General features: G+C 47.4%; 2 protein-coding genes across 4 annotated transcripts in view; one reads left to right on the forward strand and one right to left on the reverse strand.

The window, feature by feature from the left end:
- mrps7 (mitochondrial ribosomal protein S7) overlaps window positions 1-17,150 on the reverse strand; it is a 1,172,241-nt gene that overhangs the window by 172,835 nt on the left and 982,256 nt on the right. The window lies entirely within an intron of this gene.
- The window catches only part of mycbpap (mycbp associated protein), a 195,012-nt gene that overhangs the window by 124,965 nt on the left and 52,897 nt on the right, over window positions 1-17,150 (forward strand). For all 3 annotated transcript variants that reach the window (XM_085963210.1, XM_085963211.1, XM_085963212.1), the window contains exons 13-16: window positions 2,881-3,027; window positions 7,248-7,670; window positions 9,331-9,455; window positions 10,759-10,874. In XM_085963210.1, coding sequence (XP_085819336.1) covers window positions 2,881-3,027; window positions 7,248-7,670; window positions 9,331-9,455; window positions 10,759-10,874 — 811 coding nt within the window. The remainder of the gene's footprint in view (window positions 1-2,880; window positions 3,028-7,247; window positions 7,671-9,330; window positions 9,456-10,758; window positions 10,875-17,150) is intronic.

Here is a 17,150-nt window from a genome sequence, read left to right on the forward strand (position 1 = left end):
GATCATCCAAGTTCAGTACCCGGTCCCTGCTTTCTCCCCATACCCCTTGATCCCTTTAGCCTTGAGAAATATATCCAACTCCTTCTTGAATATATTTAATGAATTGGCCTCTACTGCCTTCTGTGGTAGAGAATTCCACAGGTTCACCACTCCCTGGGTGAAGAAATTCCTCCTCATTTTTGTCCTAAATGGCCTACCCCTTATCCTTAGACTGTGACCCCTGGTTCTGGACTCCCTGACCATCGGGAACATTCTTCCTGCATCTAGTCTGTCCAGTCTTGTCAGAATTTTACAAGTTTCAATGAGATCCCCTCTCATTCTTCTAAACTCCAGCGAGTACAAGCCCAATCGATCCAATCTCTCCTCATACGTCATTCCTGCCATCCCAGGTATCAGCCTGGTGAATCTTCGCTGAACTCCTTTCATGGCAAGAACGTCCTTCCTCAGATAAGGTGACCAAAACTGCACACAATACTCCAGATGTGGTCTCACCAAGGCCCTGCACAACTGTAGCAAGACATCCTTGCTCCTGTACTCAAACCCTCTTGCTACAAAGGCCAACATACCATTTGCCTTCTTAACCGCCTGCTGCACCTGCATGCTTACCTTCAGCGACTGGTGCACAAGGACACCCAATTCTCGTTGCACTTCCCCTTCTCCCAATTTAGTACGGTGGTAGTGCCACAAAACACGATGGAGGGTGCCCCCAGTGTGAAGATGGGACTTTGTCTCCACAAGGATTTTGCAATGGTCGCTGTTACCAATACTGTCATGGACAGATGCTTCTGCGACAGGTAGATTGGTGAGGATGAGGTCTAGTAGGTTTTTTCCTCGTTCTCTCACCACCTGTCGCAGGCCCAGACTGGCAGCTATGTCCTTCAGGACTCTGCCAGCTCGGTCAGTAGTGGTGCTATCGAGCCACTCTTGGTGATGGACATTGACATCCCCCACCCAGAGTATATTCTGTGCCTTTGCCATATCCTATGCTTAGGAAGGCAGAGCTGTCGCTAATCTCCAAAGCCGCCTCCTACTGCATCCAACAGAAAATCCAGCGATGACTCGCTGACCATGGGCACAACCTTTGCTCTCTTTGCAGTCATGTCTCTCACTTCTATGTTACAAAAATAACTCCTCCAATCTCCAAACCCCATCCTCCATTGCATGTGTGAACTGCACCTTTTAATAGACCCGGTGAAATCGTGTCATGCGGGTCTGCATCATGCCCGCTCACGCGGAGTGGAGACACGAAACCCAAGAGTAAAATGAATATGAGGCACCCCCGTTGAAATCGGGCATTCCCATGCATCCCAATATGTTGCGTGTTCGTTGCCCGTTATAGACCCCACCCCGGCTCCATTTCTGTCTCCACGTTAATATTGGGGCCTATAATTCTGAGGAGAGGCTTGAGCTATTGGGTCTATTTCAACTGGAGCAGAGAAGGCTAAGAGGAAATTTAATAGAGATTTAAAAATTATGAAGTGTTTTTATATAGAGTGAATAGGGAAAGATTATAGTTGTGGAGTCAGTGATGGGTCATCAATTTTAAACTATCGCTAAGAGAGAGAGGAGAAAGATCAGGAGGATTTTCTTTATGCGGAGAGAGGAAGGCAGTGAGATTTATTTGGGTTTGTTCCAGCGAAGAGCCGGCACACACTCGATGGGCTGAATGGCCTCCTTCCGTGCTGTAAATGTCTACAGTTGCATGGCCTTATCATGAGGTGCTGAGAGAGACAAATGATGAGTTTTGTGTTGCTGTTGGCCATTATCAGTCAATCAATGCTACAGAGGCCCCACCCTCTAGGTCTGAAGTAAGCTAATGCAATAACCATTCTCAACAAAAGTGAAGAAACATACTCCTGAAACTGTAGACTTATCTCTCTCGCTCTCTCTCTCAACTATATCAGGTAAAATCACAGGGCTAATTATTAGGAGTACATTTGAGGATTGCCTGTATGAAGCTAACCTGATGCACAGCAGTCATGAGGGCTGTAGAAGTCCAAATGATGTGCTTAGATTTCCAGAAGGACTTTGAGAAAGTTTCTCATGAAAAGCTGCTACAGAAACTGAAATCAGTGGGATTTCAGTCTATAACCTGGATGTGGGTAAGGAATTTCCTTAGGGGAAGTGATGCGCTATCAATTACTCATAAAAGACTGAGAGTTAGAAGAGTAACCAAAGGCTTTTATTAACAACAGAATGGAGGTCTGCCTCGAGTGGTCGACCGGTCCAGGATACAAGGGCTGGAGAGCAGTCACCTTTATACTAGGACCTGTGGGAGGAGTCAGCCGAGGCATGTCCAGGCATGTACACAGTGGAATACAAACAGGAATACAAACAGTGGTTTACCACAGGAAGGAAGCGTGGAGTGGAGTATCCCAAGGAACAGTTTTGGGCCAATTTACATTAATAATTTGGATTCAAGGAAAATGGTCAAATTTGTAGACAATTTGGGGGCTGATGGCAGTTGAATCTGAGAACCAGCCAGTGACCTACAAAATGTGTTAGATGAAATATGCAATTGTCAATATTTAGTGCAGATGTGATCCACTTCTGAGACACATCATAGGTACGACCAGGTTAACCTTTGACACGAAAATTGCATCAAAGCCAGGAAGTGCTTGCTGTTGTTGCATAACCTTGTCTGAGCCACTTGGATGGCTCACATTTTTGAAAGTGTTTGTGTGTTGTTTTTGCTGAAAAGTAAATGCATTGTCACATTCACTGAAATTTCCAATTATGGGACCATTTCCACACTTGTCTCGGCAACTTCTGGATCCTAATGCTAGACCTGTTAGAGAGCTCGGGATGGGTGAGTATTCCTCTCCTTCAAAATTGTTATCCAGCCATTTCTCATCGAATGGTCTGTTTCCTCCTCTTCAGCAAGAACTTGAGCAGAAGGAGAAGATGGCCATAGTTAAGCACCTACTGCATGAGGTGGTAGCTGGAGTGCGCACCCCACTGCGATCCCAGTCTCCTCTCAGAGCTCCATTCATTGAAGCAGAGGTCTTCGAGAAGAAGAACCCCAAGGTAAGAATCTGGTAACTCAAACAATGAAGGGAATTCTGGGTTGTATTTTCAGGATGTCCGGCTTTAAGGAAAAGTGATCCAACCATGGCTAACAAAAGAAATTAAAGCTAATATTAAGTCAAAGGAGGAAACTTATAAAGTTGCCAGAAAATGCGGTCAGCCTGAGGATTGGGATCTTTTTAGAAATCAGCAAAGGGGGACCAAGAAATTGATAAAGGGAAAATGGAATATGAGCACAAACTAGCGAAAAATATAAAAATGGATTGTAAAAGCTTCTATAGGTATGTGCAAAGGAAAAGACTGGCAAAGGTAAATGTAGGTCCTTTACAGTCAGAGGTGGGAGAATTTATAAATGAGGAAATGGCAGAGAAATTAAATAAATACTTTGTTTCTGTCTTCACGGAGGAACAGTACTAGCAAAATTAATGGGACTAAAAGTCGATAAATCCCAAGGACTGGATGACCTACATCCTAGGGTTTTGAAAGAGGTGGCCATTGAGATAGTGGACGCATTGCTTGTCATCTTCCAAAATTCTATAGATTCTGGAACGATTCCTGCAGATTGGAGGATAGCAAATGTAACCCCACTATATAAGAAAGGAGGGAGAGAGAAAATGGGGAACTACAGACCTGTTAGCCTCACATCAGTAGTTGGGAAAATGCTGGAATCTATTATAAAGGATGCAATAACTGGGCACTTAGAAACTAATAGTAAGATTGGGCAGAGTCAACATGGATTTATGAAAAGGAAATCCTGTTTGACAAACCTATTGGAGTTCTTTGAGGATGTAACTAGTGGAGTAGACAAAGGGGAACAGGTAGATTCAGATTCAGATTAGATTTATTTGCCATATGTAACAAGTACAATGGAATGCTTGTTCCCCGTCGGGACGCGTCAGCTATACATACAGCGCCGCGTTCAGAGTCAATACAATGGCTTCCCGTGGCAGTGGGAGCACGATGTCCCTCAGCCGCTCCGTCCTCCTCTTCACCGCGGCCTCCTCCTCACTGTTGCCGGCTCCACGTGTGGTGGCCTGCTTCTCCCGCTCTGGCCGCCATGCCCGGCTCCCCCCCTCCCATCCGGACTGCGAGTTACCATTTGGATTTTCAGAAGGCCTTCGATAAGGTCCCACACAAGAGGCTGGTGAACAAAAGTAGGGCGCATGGAATTGGGGGTAATATACTAGCATGGATTGAGAATTGCTTAACAGACAGAAAACATAGAAACATAGAAGATAGGAGCAGGAGTAGGCCATTCGGCCCCTCGAGCCTGCTCCGCCATTCAATGAGATCATGGCTGATCATCCAAATTCAGTACAGTACCCTGTTCCTGCCTTCTCTCCATATCCCTTTAGCCTTAAGAAATATATCCAACTCCTTCTTGAATATATTTAATGAATTGGCTTCTACTGCCGCCTTTGGTAGAAAATTCCACAGGTTCACCACTCTCTGGGTGAAAAAATTCCTCCTCATCTCTGTCCTAAATGGCTTACCCCTTATCCTTAGACTGTGACCCCTGGTTCTGGACTCCCCGACCATCAGGAACATCCTTCCAGCATCTAGTCTGTCTAGTCCTGTAGAATTTTATAAGTTTCAATGAGATCCCCTCTCATTCTTCTAAACTCCAGCGAGTACAAGCCCAATCGACCCAATCTCTCCTCATACGTCATTCCTGCCATCCCAGGTATCAGCCTGGTGAATCTTCGCTGCACTCCTTCCATGGCAAGAACATCCTTCCTCAGATAAGGCGACCAAAACTGCACACAATACTTAAGATGTGGTCTCACCAAGGCCCTGTACAACTGCAGCAAGACATCCTTGTTCCTGTACTCAAACCCTCTCACTACGACGGCCAACATACCATTTGCCGCCTTAACCGCCTGCTGCACCTGCATGCTTACCTTCAGTGACTGGTGCACAAGGACGCCCAGGTCTCGTTGCACTTCCCCTTCTCCCAATCTATTGCCATTCAGATAATAATCTGCCTTCCTGTTTTTGACACCAAAGTGGATAACCTCGCATTTACCCATGTTATATTGCTTCTGCCCAATCACCCAACCTATCCAAATCATACTGGAGTTTCTCTGCATCCTCCTCACAGCACACATGCCCACCCAGCTTTGTGTCATCTGCAAACTTGGAGATATTACACCTAGTTCCCTTGTCCAGATCATTAATATATATTGTGAATAGCTGGGGTCCAAGGACCAATCCCTGCGGTACCCCACTAGTCACTGCCTGCCACTCGGAAAAAGAGCCGTTTACTCCAACTCTTTGCTTTCTGTCTGCCAACCAGTTCTCTATCCAAGTCAATACCATGCCCCCAATCCCATGTGCCTTAACTTTACACACTAATCTCTTATGAGTAGGGATAAATGGGTCTTTTTCAGGATGGCAGGCTATGACTAGTGAGATACCGCAAGGATCGGTGCTTGGGCCCCAGCTATTCACAATCTATATCAATGATTTGGATGAGGGGACTAAATGTAACATTTCCAAATTTGCTGATGACACAAAGCTAGGTGGCAGTGTCAGTTGCGAAGAGGATGTGAAGAGGCTTCAAGGGGATCTCGACAGGCTCAGTGAGTGGGCAAGAACATGGCAGATGGATTATAACGTGGATAACTGTGAAGTTAGAAAAAACTTTGGTAGCAAAAACAGAAAGGCAGAGTATTTCCTAAATGGTGAAAGATTGGGGAATGCAGATGCTCAAAGGGACCTGGGTGTCCTTGTGCATGAGTCACTGAAAGTGAATGTGCAGGTGCAGCAAGCCATTAGGAAGGCAAATGGTATGCTGGCCTTCATTACAAGAGGATTTGAGTACAGGAGTAAAGAAGTCTTACTCCAATTATATAGGGCCTTGGTGAGACCACATCTGGAGTACTGTGTACAATTTTGGTCTCCTTACTCAAGGAAGGATATACTTGCCATAGAGGGAGTGCAACAAAGGTTCACGAGATTGATTCCTGGGATGGCGGGACTGTTGTATGAGAAGAGATTGAGTAAACTAGACCTGTATTCTCTTGAATTCAGAAGAATGAGGGGGGATCTCATTGAAGCATACAAAATTATTACAGGGCTTGATAGGGTGGATGCTGGGAGAATGTTTCCCTTGGCTGGGGGGTCTAGAACCAGGGGCCACAGCCTCAGGATTGAGATGAGAAGAAATTTCTTCACAGAGGGTGGTGAATCCTTGGAATTCTCTACCCCAGAGGGCTGTGGAGGCTCAATCATTGGGTATATTCAAAGCAGAAGTCGATAGATTTCTGACTAGTAAAGGCATCAAGGGATATGGCGATAAGGCCGGTGAATGGCATTGAGGCAGAAGATCAGCCATGATCTCAATGGATGGCGGAGCAGGCTCGAAGGGCCGAATGGCCGACTCCTGCTCCTATTTCTTATGTTCTTCACACGACTATACATCAGAAGCTGCCCAGCCACCTGCACTATATATCCTGATGCACAGCTGATGATAAGCTAATACACCCAGTCAAAGTTTGCCTCCTCAATGAGATACTGAACCTATAATAATGAATATGTTGTCATGGACTGATATACCAGCCCCAGAGCGCTTTATAAATCAAAATAGAGGATTAGATGCCAAAAGATGGAGGAAGAGATTGGAAGGCATGACTGAAACAAGCAAAGGGTGGAAAACTGGGACCAAAGCATTTTCCAGAGCTGAATTGTTCTAGTCCAACAATTCCTCCAGATACAGTCTGTGCAAGATGGTGTGTACCACGAAGGCAATGACAGTGGTGTGTAGACATTGGAGCCTGGGAGTTCAGCTGGGGCTTCCCTCAATCGTTCTCTGTAACTTTGGCAGAAGATGGGTGGGCACTCTGGAGGGACGCCGTAAGTAGCTGTTGGCATTCTTTTTCTGAGGGTTTCCGCTGGTCTTCTGTCAAAGTTATGGTGGGCGATGTGGAGCACGCCTGCTGAAATCCTACCCCTCCCTGACCCACCCAGGCCCTCCGACAATAACAGGCTCCCACGGTGGAATAGCCTGCTGCCAATGCTCACTTGGGGCAAAGTGCCAAAGGCAGCACAAGTCAGTGAGGAGGAGGAGGGGATAAAGAAAATAATATGTGAAGAAAATCCTCCTGTTACTGATTTGTCAGAATGACTCCTGCAACATTGCTAATTCTGTCAATAAACATGCACTGGAGCAGTCGCTGGGGAATTCATCGAACCAAAATGCCTTTCTTTCTCCTGTGCAGCTGCACTACAAGCCCGATGTAGTGCAAAGCCTCAAGGAATTATGGGAACAGTGCTTCTTGCAAAGTACCAGTGAAGAAGAAACAGGAAGTGGAAACCAACACGGGAGTGTGAACTCTCCTCCCCACAAGGAGCCTTCCGGGGAGAAGAGCCGTTTCCCTGGCAAGGTGTCTTCTCAGCGTTTGGAACATCTGGAGAACGTGATGTCCCCCCATAAAGCCACACCTATAAACAAAGCTCTACCATCTGACGAATTGGAGGAGCCTTCCAAGGGGAAGACCCCTTCCGCCAGCAGGGGGTCTTCTCATCGTGTAGATCATCTGGAGAGCATGAAGCCCCCTGATGAAGCCATACCAACCAACAAAGCTCTACCCCCTCACAAATTGGAACCCCAGTGGGACCTGTCCATCGCCTCTTTTAGACAGGTACAAGTTCCTTTGTTGCTGCTGTTTCTTGTAACTATACGATGATTTCCATTTAAGTACAATGTAAAATTACTTTCTATACAGGGGTTAGGAACTTAATGAGATCAATGTATTTTTTCATGTGTTCTGTGGACGTGGCGGTTACCTGTTGCCCAGCTCTGCTTGCCCTGTAGGCATTGGTCAAACATAGTGCAGGTCAGACCAGGAGGGGTGGTGGGGCAGCTGCCCTTCCCTGAAGGACACTGGTGAGCTAGTTGAGATTTTATGACAATCCAGCAGCATTCATTTTTTTTTTTTTAACTCTTATGCTGGTAAAAGCAGGCTTTACGCAGGCTTTTACCAGACGTAAGATTTTGAAAGGTTTTCAGCGGGTGGAGGTTGTGCAGAAAGCGGAACTCTCTGCCCGCGGAGGCCCTTCTCCCGGGCAGGCGGAGGATCGGTCAAGAGGATTCTTCACAGATTGGAAGTGCAGTGTTTTGGCGCATGCCTGAAACTGGCACTTGCGAGGCCCCTACGGGCGCGTACACACCTGTGGGGGTGGGAATATCCGGCCCAATGTGAAATTCCCAGCCCTTGTACTCCTCGCGGAGTGGTGCACAAGCAGTGCCGCAGAGCGGTAGGAAACTGTTCAAATGAGCTGTCCTCATATTAACAGTAAGGCCAGGTGCTGTGGGGGTCCGTGTTGTTGGACCCTGAGTGTTGACGCTATTTGACCATTGAGAGTATGACAGTCAAGCCTGGCCTTTCCTCTCTTAGCTCCTTAGTTATAATAAAGCTCTTTCACCGGGGATATCCAGGCATTGGATAAGGACAAGATTACACGCAGCTATGTTTGGCTCATTCTTTTTATTGTTGGGTCATGTCCCCTTATGTCTGCGGCAGAGGGAACTGATGTGATCCTGATGACGTTGATGTTGAGCTCTTTCAGGCTTTATCCTTTCCCAAAGTGGCAACAACCCCCCTTTACTATTCAGAATGACCTCAAACACAAGGCAGAATTAGCGCCAAGAGAAAAAAATGTACGGGGCTATGGGGAAAGGGCAGGGGACTGGGACTAATTGGGTAGCTTTTTCAAAGAGCTAGCACAAGTACAATGGGCCAATTGGTCTCCCTCTGTGCTGTACAATTCTATGATTCAAACAGCAGGAGTGTTGTTGCAAGCTCTCCTTGATGTAAAGGGCACCACATCTTTGCTATCGGGGTCACTGAAACTTTCCTCCAGTGTCTTTCGGCTGGAGCCTTTGTGTTGTGGACTGAAAAGCTAAGCAGCTCCGCCAATGGCCTTGATTTTTGAGCTCTCAGCCCACCTGTCCATTGCTGCCTGTACGAACTGTCATCCAATGTCAAGAAAGAGCCCAAGCAGATTCACACAGTGGACAACGCAACATTGCGCAAACCGCAAATATTGTACTCGAGCTACTCACACGCAGTTGCTTTAAGGTTCTATTCGTGACTCCCCTGGGTAACGGTTTACCTGCAAACCTTGTGGCTGCAGTTTCCCTGTTCTTTAAATAGAGCAGATTCGCACCAAGTGGAACTGGCACAATGACGGAAGCACTTGAATTGGAAACCGTGCATTAATGAGAGAGGCACCGCGACTGCTTTGTTTTGAAGTTTTTGATGAGACCCCCTGGTTGTCTAAAACATGTCCCTCCATCAGGATGTGCTAAGTTTGCTGGAGGACGGAGAACGGAAGGAGAAGGCCCTGGAACAGCTCAACCTCACTGTGCTGGAACTCTCCACAGCGCCAATCAACATGCAAGAGGACATTTTCTACAAAGTGCTGTGAGTGGGACTCCTTGACCTCGCGCTTCATTCTGTTATCCTCTTTCTTAAATGCTAAGCTTTTGATGAAATACATGCTGATGAAATCGGTGAATGGAACAGTTTTCCACTTTTGTCGCCCGGTTTGTTGTAACATGGCCAGCTCGAAGTCAGGTTGCCAAAACATGGGTGGTTTTGTGTTTTAGGCGCATACCACTTTCAATTGGGTTGAAACTGCCCAGCCCATTTCATTTCAGACCCTTACCATCAGGATAGAACCATAGAATGATACAGCACAGCTGGAGGCCATTCAGCCCATCGTGCCTGTGCCGGCTCTTTGACAGAGCTCTCCAATTAGTCCCATTCTCCTGCTCTTTCCCCATAGCCCTGCAGATTTTTTCCCTTCAAGAATTTACCCAATTCCCTGTTGAATGTGTTTATTGAAACTGCTTCCACCGCCCTTTCAGGCAGCGCATTCCAGATCACAACACCTCGCTGCGTTAAAAAATGAGACTTTGATCCCAACACTAGGCTGAATTTGATCCCAGGTTCCAGAAGTGAAACACCAACAGTTAACCCACTGTTCCATCTTTTTCCCCAGTTATAATTCTCTTTAGAACTTATTGCTCCACTGAACATAGGGACATATAAAGAGGAGGAGGCCATTCAGCCCCTCGAGCCTGTTCCGTCATTCAATCAGATCATGGCTGATCTGAACCTCAACTCCATTTTCCCACCTTTGTTCCATATCCCTGGACCCTGACCGAACAAACATCTATCGATCTCCGACCTGAAAGCTATCATTGACCCCAGCATCCACAGCCTTTTGGGGAAGAGTGTTGCAGAATTCTGCCACCCTTTGTGTGAAAAAGTGCTTCTTGATTTCACTCCTGAACGGCCTGGCTCTATTTTGAAGATGATGCTCTGTTACTCTGGATTGCCCCACCAGAGGAAATTGTTTCTCTGGATCGACCCTATCCATTCCTTCAATATTGTTAAAGACCTCGATTAGATCACCCCTCAATCTTCTAAACTCAAGGGAATAAAAATCAAGTTTATGCAACCTGTCCTCATAATTTAACCCTTAAAGCCCCGGTATCATTCTGATCAATCTGTGCTGCTCCCCCTTAAGGGCAATATATCCGTCCTGAGGGGCGGAGCCCAGAACTGAAGGCGATGCTCTAAATGAGGTCTGACCCGAGCGCTGTATAACTGAAGCCGAACTTGCGGTGCCAATATTGAAGCACTCCTGTATATAGCAGGTGTGTTGTTTGTCTGCACTCCTATGCAAATGAACAGCTTCTCCATATTTCTTTTGCTACAGTTATCAGCTTTGGCAAGACGTAACGGATGGGCTTGTTAGTTATTCGATGCGGCTCAGGGAAATAATGGGCCTGCCTGAAAAGGAGAGTGAAAGCAGTCTCATTGTGGAAGATACCCGTAAGTTACAGGCCTTTACTGTGGACTCAGTGATTTGTTAACTCTCACATTTCAGGTAAAATCATTCCAGGTGTGTTTTCTGGTGTAACATGCACTAACATACATCGCCATTCTGCATCCTCTGCAAGCTGCAGGAGTGTGGCCTAGTGCAATAGGTTCTGGGGAAATCACGCTAAACCTTCGTTGGATGTTGCCTATTGGCATACCCCTCTCACTGCTGTGTGACCTGAAGCTAAACATTCTTTATGGCTTGTGTCTTTTATTGTCCAAAGTTTAGGCGAAGTCTCCAGGCTGTCAACAGGAGTAGATTTGATGTGTCAGACCTCAGAGTACCAAACATTCTGTTAATTTATCCCACCCGTCTAGTTTTAACAGTTTCCCAAGACAAAGACGGCCCGGAAATAAGGGTTCTAAATTGGGGGAAGGCCGATTTTAATATGATAAGGCAGGATCTGGCCAAAGTGGACTGGGAGCAGCTACTTATAGGAAAATCCACATCAAAACAGTGGGAGACTTTCAGAAGGGAAATAGAGAGAGTACAACGCCAACATGTTCCCGTAAAGGTCAAGGGTGGGACCAACAAGCAAAGGGAACCTTGGATGACAAGGGATATACAAAAATGCATTAGGAAAAAAAGGGGGGCTTTTGGCAGTTACTAAAGACGGAGGAAGCCCTAGAGGAGTATAAAAAGTGCAGGGGCATACTTAAAAAAGAAATTAGGAGAGCGAGGAGGGGCCATGAAATAACACTGGCGAGCAAAATAAAGGAAAATCCTAAGATGTTTTATAAGTATATTAAGGGCAAGAGGATAACCAGGGAAAGGGTAGGGCCCATTAGGGACCAAAGTGGCAATCTGTGTGTAGAGCCAGATGATGTAGGCGGGGTTTTAAATGAATTTTTTGCATCTGTGTTCACTATGGAGGAAGACGATGTAGACATAGAAATCGGGCAAGGGGACTGTGATATACTTGAACATATTAGCATCGAGAGGGAGGAGGTACTAGCGGTTTTAGCAGGCCAAAAAGTGGATAAATCCCCAGGCCCGGACGAGATGTATCCCAGGCTGCTGTGTGAGGCAAAGGAGGAGATTGCAGGGGCTCTGACACAAATTTTCAGAACCTCTCTGGCCACAGGGGATGTACCAGAGGGCTGGAGAACAGCTAACGTAGTACCATTATTCAAGAAGGGTAGCAGGGATAAACCAGGGAATTACAGGCCAGTGAGCCTAACATCTGTGGTAGGGAAATTATTGGAAAAAATTCTGAGGGACAAAATTACTTGGAGAGGCAAGGATTAATCAGGGATAGTCAGCATGGCTTTGTCAAGGGTAAATCATGTCTGACCAATCTGATTGAATTTTTCGAGGGGGTGACTAGGTGTGTGGATGAGGGAAATGCTGTGGATGTGGTATACATGGACTTCAGTAAGGCTTTTGACAAAGTCCCGCATAGGAGACTGGTCAAGAAGGTAAGAGCCCATGGGATCCAGGGTGCCTTGGCACGTTGGATCCTAAACTGGCTGAGTGGCAGGAGGCAGAGGGTGATGGTCGAAGGTTGCTTTTGTGACTGGAAGCCTGTGTCCAGTGGGGTACCTCAGGGATCGGTGCTGGGTCCCTTGCTGTTTGTGATCTACATAAATGATTTGGATGAGAATGTGAAAGGTATGATCAGTAAGTTCGCAGATGACACGAAAATTGGTGGGGTGGTAAATTGCGAGGAGGAAAGCCTCAGGCTACAGGACGATATAAACGGGTTGGTCAGATGGGCGGAAAAGTGGCAAATGGAATTTAACCCTGAAAAGTGCGAGGTGATGCATTTTGGACGGACAAATAAGGCAAGGGAATACACAATGAGTGGTAGGGCCCTAGGAAGCACAGAGGGTCAGAGGGACCTTGGTGTACATGTACATAGATCCCTGAAGGCAGCGGATCAGGTAGATAAGGTGGTTAAAAAGGCATATGGGATACTTGCCTTCATTAGCCGAGGCATAGAATATAAGAGCAGGGAGGTTATGATGGAGCTGTACAAAACGCTGGTAAGGCCACAGCTGGAGTACTGTGTGCAGTTCTGGTCGCCTCACTATAGGAAGGATGTGATTGCTTTGGAGAGGGTGCAGAGAAGATTCACCAGGATGTTACCTGGGATGGAGCGCCTCAGCTATGAAGAAAGACTAAACCGGCTGGCGTTGTTTTCCTTGGAGCAGAGAAGGCTGAGGGGGGAACCTGATTGAGGTGTACAAAATGATGAGGGGCATAGATAGGGTAGATAAAGAGGAACTTTTCCCCTTAGTAGGGGGGTCAATAACAAGGGGGCATAGATTCAAGGTAAGGGGCAGGAGGTTTAGAGGGGATTTGAGGAGGAACTTTTTCACCCAGAGGGTGGTTGGAGTCTGGAACTCACTGCCTGAAAGGGTGGTAGAGGCAGGAACCCTCACAACATTCAAGAAGCATTTGTATGAGCACTTGAAATGCCATTGCATACAAGGCTATGGACCAAATGCTGGAAAATGGGATTAGATTAGACAGGGCTTGATGGACGGCGCAGACACGATGGGCCGAAGGGCCTCTTTCTGTGCTGTATAACTCTATTCAAGTGTTTGCACCAGACAAGAAACCTCCAGAAAGTACCATGCCAGCCTGTCCTTTCAGCACAAACTCAGCAAAGAAAAGCTCTTTAGGTCATACAAGCTAACGTTCGATGGTGTTGCTCATGAGTAGTTGGAGTGTCTGGAGCATCACGTTTAGCTGCTAAAGTGGAACTTGTTTAATCTGGCCTCTCCCTTTAAGACCACTGCAGAAACGCTCCTCGTGGGGAAATGGTCTGAATAGGCAGTTCCTGAGAAATAACAACTTGCATTTATATAGTGCCTTTAACGTAGTAAAACGTCCCAAGATGCTTCACAGGAGCATTATCAGACAAAAATTGACACCAAGTCACATAGGAGATATTAGGACAGGTGACCAAAAGCTTGGCCAAAGAGGTAGGTTTTAAGGAGTGTCTTAAAAGAGGAGAGAGAGGTGGAGAGGCAGAGAGGTTTAGGGAGGGAATTCCAGAGCTTAGAGCCTAGACGGCTGAAGGCACAGTCACCATTGACTGGGTGAAGGAAATCGGGGATGCACAAGAGGCCACAATTGGAGGAGCATAGAGATCTCCGAGGGTTGTAGGGTTGGAGGAGGTTACAGAGATAGGGAGGGGCGGGCGAGTCCATGGTGGGGCTGGAGGAGGTTACAGAGATAGGGAGGGGCGGGCGAGTCCATGGTGGGGCTAGAGGAGGTTACAGAGATAGGGAGGGGTGGGCGAGTCCATGGTGGGGCTGGAGGAGGTTACAGAGATAGGGAGGGGCGGGCGAGTCCATGGTGGGGCTGGAGGAGGTTAGAGATAGGGAGGGGCGGGCGAGTCCATGGTGGGGCTTGTAGTGTATGTGCTTTAAGTCAGAACTACTTTTTACAGCTCCTGTATACTGTAGTACCGGCAGTGACCACACCAGTATATAAGCTGTGCGCATGCCTCTGTACCCCAGTCTAGAGATGACCCTCCTCCAGTAAAGACCTGTTGTTTGTTATGTACAGCATCCGTGTAATTATTTATCCACTGAACCACGGATCTAACAGTGGCGATGAGTGTTGATGCGAATCTACCTGCAACATAGAAAAAAACAGTCGAGTCCAGGAACACGGGCGTCGACCGCGAGCAACCGCCCAGCAGTCAGGCAGAGATCCAACTTCGCTGGGGAGGCTGTGGAGAGCCGGGCTTGGTTCCCCAGCCACAATGAACAGTAAGAGACCGACGACAGGTCCAGAGCAGACCCTTCCCGAGCAGCGGCGGCTGGAGCCAACTGACGGCAGAGAGAGAGAGCCGGGTAGCGTCGACGGGGTAAGAAAGAGGGTGAAGAGAGCAGGGCGCAGCCGGGGATTGATCACCGAGCGGCGTCGAGGAAAAATACTGCAAACCGGAGAGAGAGAGGGTAAGAAACAGCCGGGTTCTAGACTGAGCGGCGTCGACAAATATCAAGAGAAGAACGCGCAGAGCACAGGCAGGGATCACGGGCTGATCAGGGTCCATGGGGTGAAGCAAGGGGAGACGCCATTGAGCCGCGGAGAAGCAGGGAGAGCGCGGGAGGCGTCATTGAGCTGCGGAGAAGAAGGAAGAGCGCGGGAGACGCCATTTTGCGAAGCCGCAGCGGAGAAGACGGGCGAGCGCGGGAAGGAAGGAAAGCGCGGGAGACGCCATCTTGTGCCAGCGGAGAAGAAGGGGAAGCGCGGGAGGCGCCATTGGGGATAGTTAAAGCACAACCAAGGATGCGGAAGAGTGGCAGTATCTCTACGTTCGACAATGAAGTCGAAGATTGGGCGACATATGTGGAACGTATTGAGGTGTACTGCAGGGTGAATGAAGTGCCAGATGCTAATAAAGCACTGGTTCTGTTAAATTCCATGGGTGCAATAACTTATGGGTTACTGCAAAATCTAATAACCCCAGAGAAGCCGGTAAACAAGGATTTTGGAAGCATAGTAGAAATCCTACAGGACCACTTAAACCCCACACCGCTGCTGATAGCACAATTTAAGTTCCATAAAAGGAACCAACACAAAGACGAAAGCAATGCTGAGTACCTAACGGAACTGCGCAAGCTATCGAAAGACTGCCAGTTTGGAGCGGGACTAGCAGACATGTTAAGGGACAAGTTTGTGTGTGGGCTACAAAGTGAAGGAACCCAGAAACGGCTTCTATCAGAAAAGGACCTTACGCTGGACAAAGCTTTCAATATGGCAGTATCACACGAAGCAGCCGCAAGGGGCGCTGCAGAGATACAACGGAGACCGCAAGAATACGGCACCAACGAAATGACCTATGGAACAGGGAAGTGCTATCGCTGCGGCAGAACAACACATGACCAGAAAGACTGTTGGTTCAAGGACCAAGTGTGCAGACAGTGTGGGAAAACAGGACACATAGTAAGAGTCTGCAGGTCTGGGAAGAAAACCAACAGTAAGAAATCTCCACAGGAGAAGTACAAAAAGGTACACCAGGTGATGGACAGTGGTTCAGACGAACAGAAAAGTGATACAGACTCCGGAAGCAAGGAGCTGGGTTGTCTGAAACTACATAATGTAACCGAAATAGAGGATCACCAGACTATCTGGGTTACACTCAAGATAGACGGAGTCCAAGTGGAAATGGAATTGGACACAGGGTCAGCTCCAACAGTCATAAATCAAAGAGACTACAAGCGGCTATTTTCACACATACCCTTGAAAGCTACAGAGATTGTCTTGAAGATGTATACGGGGCAAAAAGTCTACCCCAAAGGAAAAATAAGGGTGAAAGTGACATATAAAGGCCAGGAAATACCTAAAATGGATATATATGTATTGCCAAATGGAGGACCACCACTGCTAGGACATGAGTGGATCCGGAAGATACATTTAGATTGGCATTCCATACAGGCACTGAAGGTGGAGGCTAAAAAGGATGACGACGTCACACCTGGACGACTGCCAAAAATGCTAACTGATGCAAAAGAAGTGTTCCAGGAGGGACTAGGAACACTAAAAGGAATAACAGCAACAATGAAAATAGAGGATAATGCAAGCCCAAAGTTTCTGAAGGCCAGACCAGTGCCTTATGCGATCAGACCAGCGGTTGAAGCAGAGCTGGAAGGGTTGGAATGTTCAGGAGTACTGTCCAAAGTGGACTGGAGCGAGTGGGCTACACCCATCGTCCCTGTAATGAAGAGGTCGTTGAGTAATACGCCTGGGGAACCAAAGAAGGTCCGCATCTGTGGGGATTTTAAGGTGACAATGAACCCAGTCCTTCACACGGTGCAATATCCGCTTCCACGAATTGAGGATATTTTTGCCTCGCTATCTGGTGGTAAACGCTTCACCAAAATTAATCTAGCCCAGGCGTACTTGCAAATGGAGGTAGAAGAAGCTTCGAAACATTACCTTACGATCAACACCCATAAAGGTCTCTATCAATACAACCGGCTGGTGTTTGGAGTAGCCTCGGCTCCGGCTATCTGGCAAAGGGCGATGGATCAGGTCCTGCAAGGGATTCCAGGGACCCAGTGTTATTTGGACGACATCTTGGTCACGGGCGAAAATGACGGTGATCACCTCGCTAACTTGGAGAAGGTGCTCGCCAGATTAAAGGAATATGGCCTACGAGCTAATCGCCACAAGTGCGAGTTTTTCCAGAAACAGATCTCGTATTGCGGCCACGTCATCAATGAAGAGGGGTTACATAAGTCCCCTGACAAGATCGAGGCAGTAGT

Source organism: Somniosus microcephalus, chromosome 21 (genome assembly GCF_052327205.1).
Source record: "Somniosus microcephalus isolate GS21.2 chromosome 21, FLI_Smic_1.0, whole genome shotgun sequence".
NCBI classification, from domain to species: domain Eukaryota; kingdom Metazoa; phylum Chordata; class Chondrichthyes; order Squaliformes; family Somniosidae; genus Somniosus; species Somniosus microcephalus.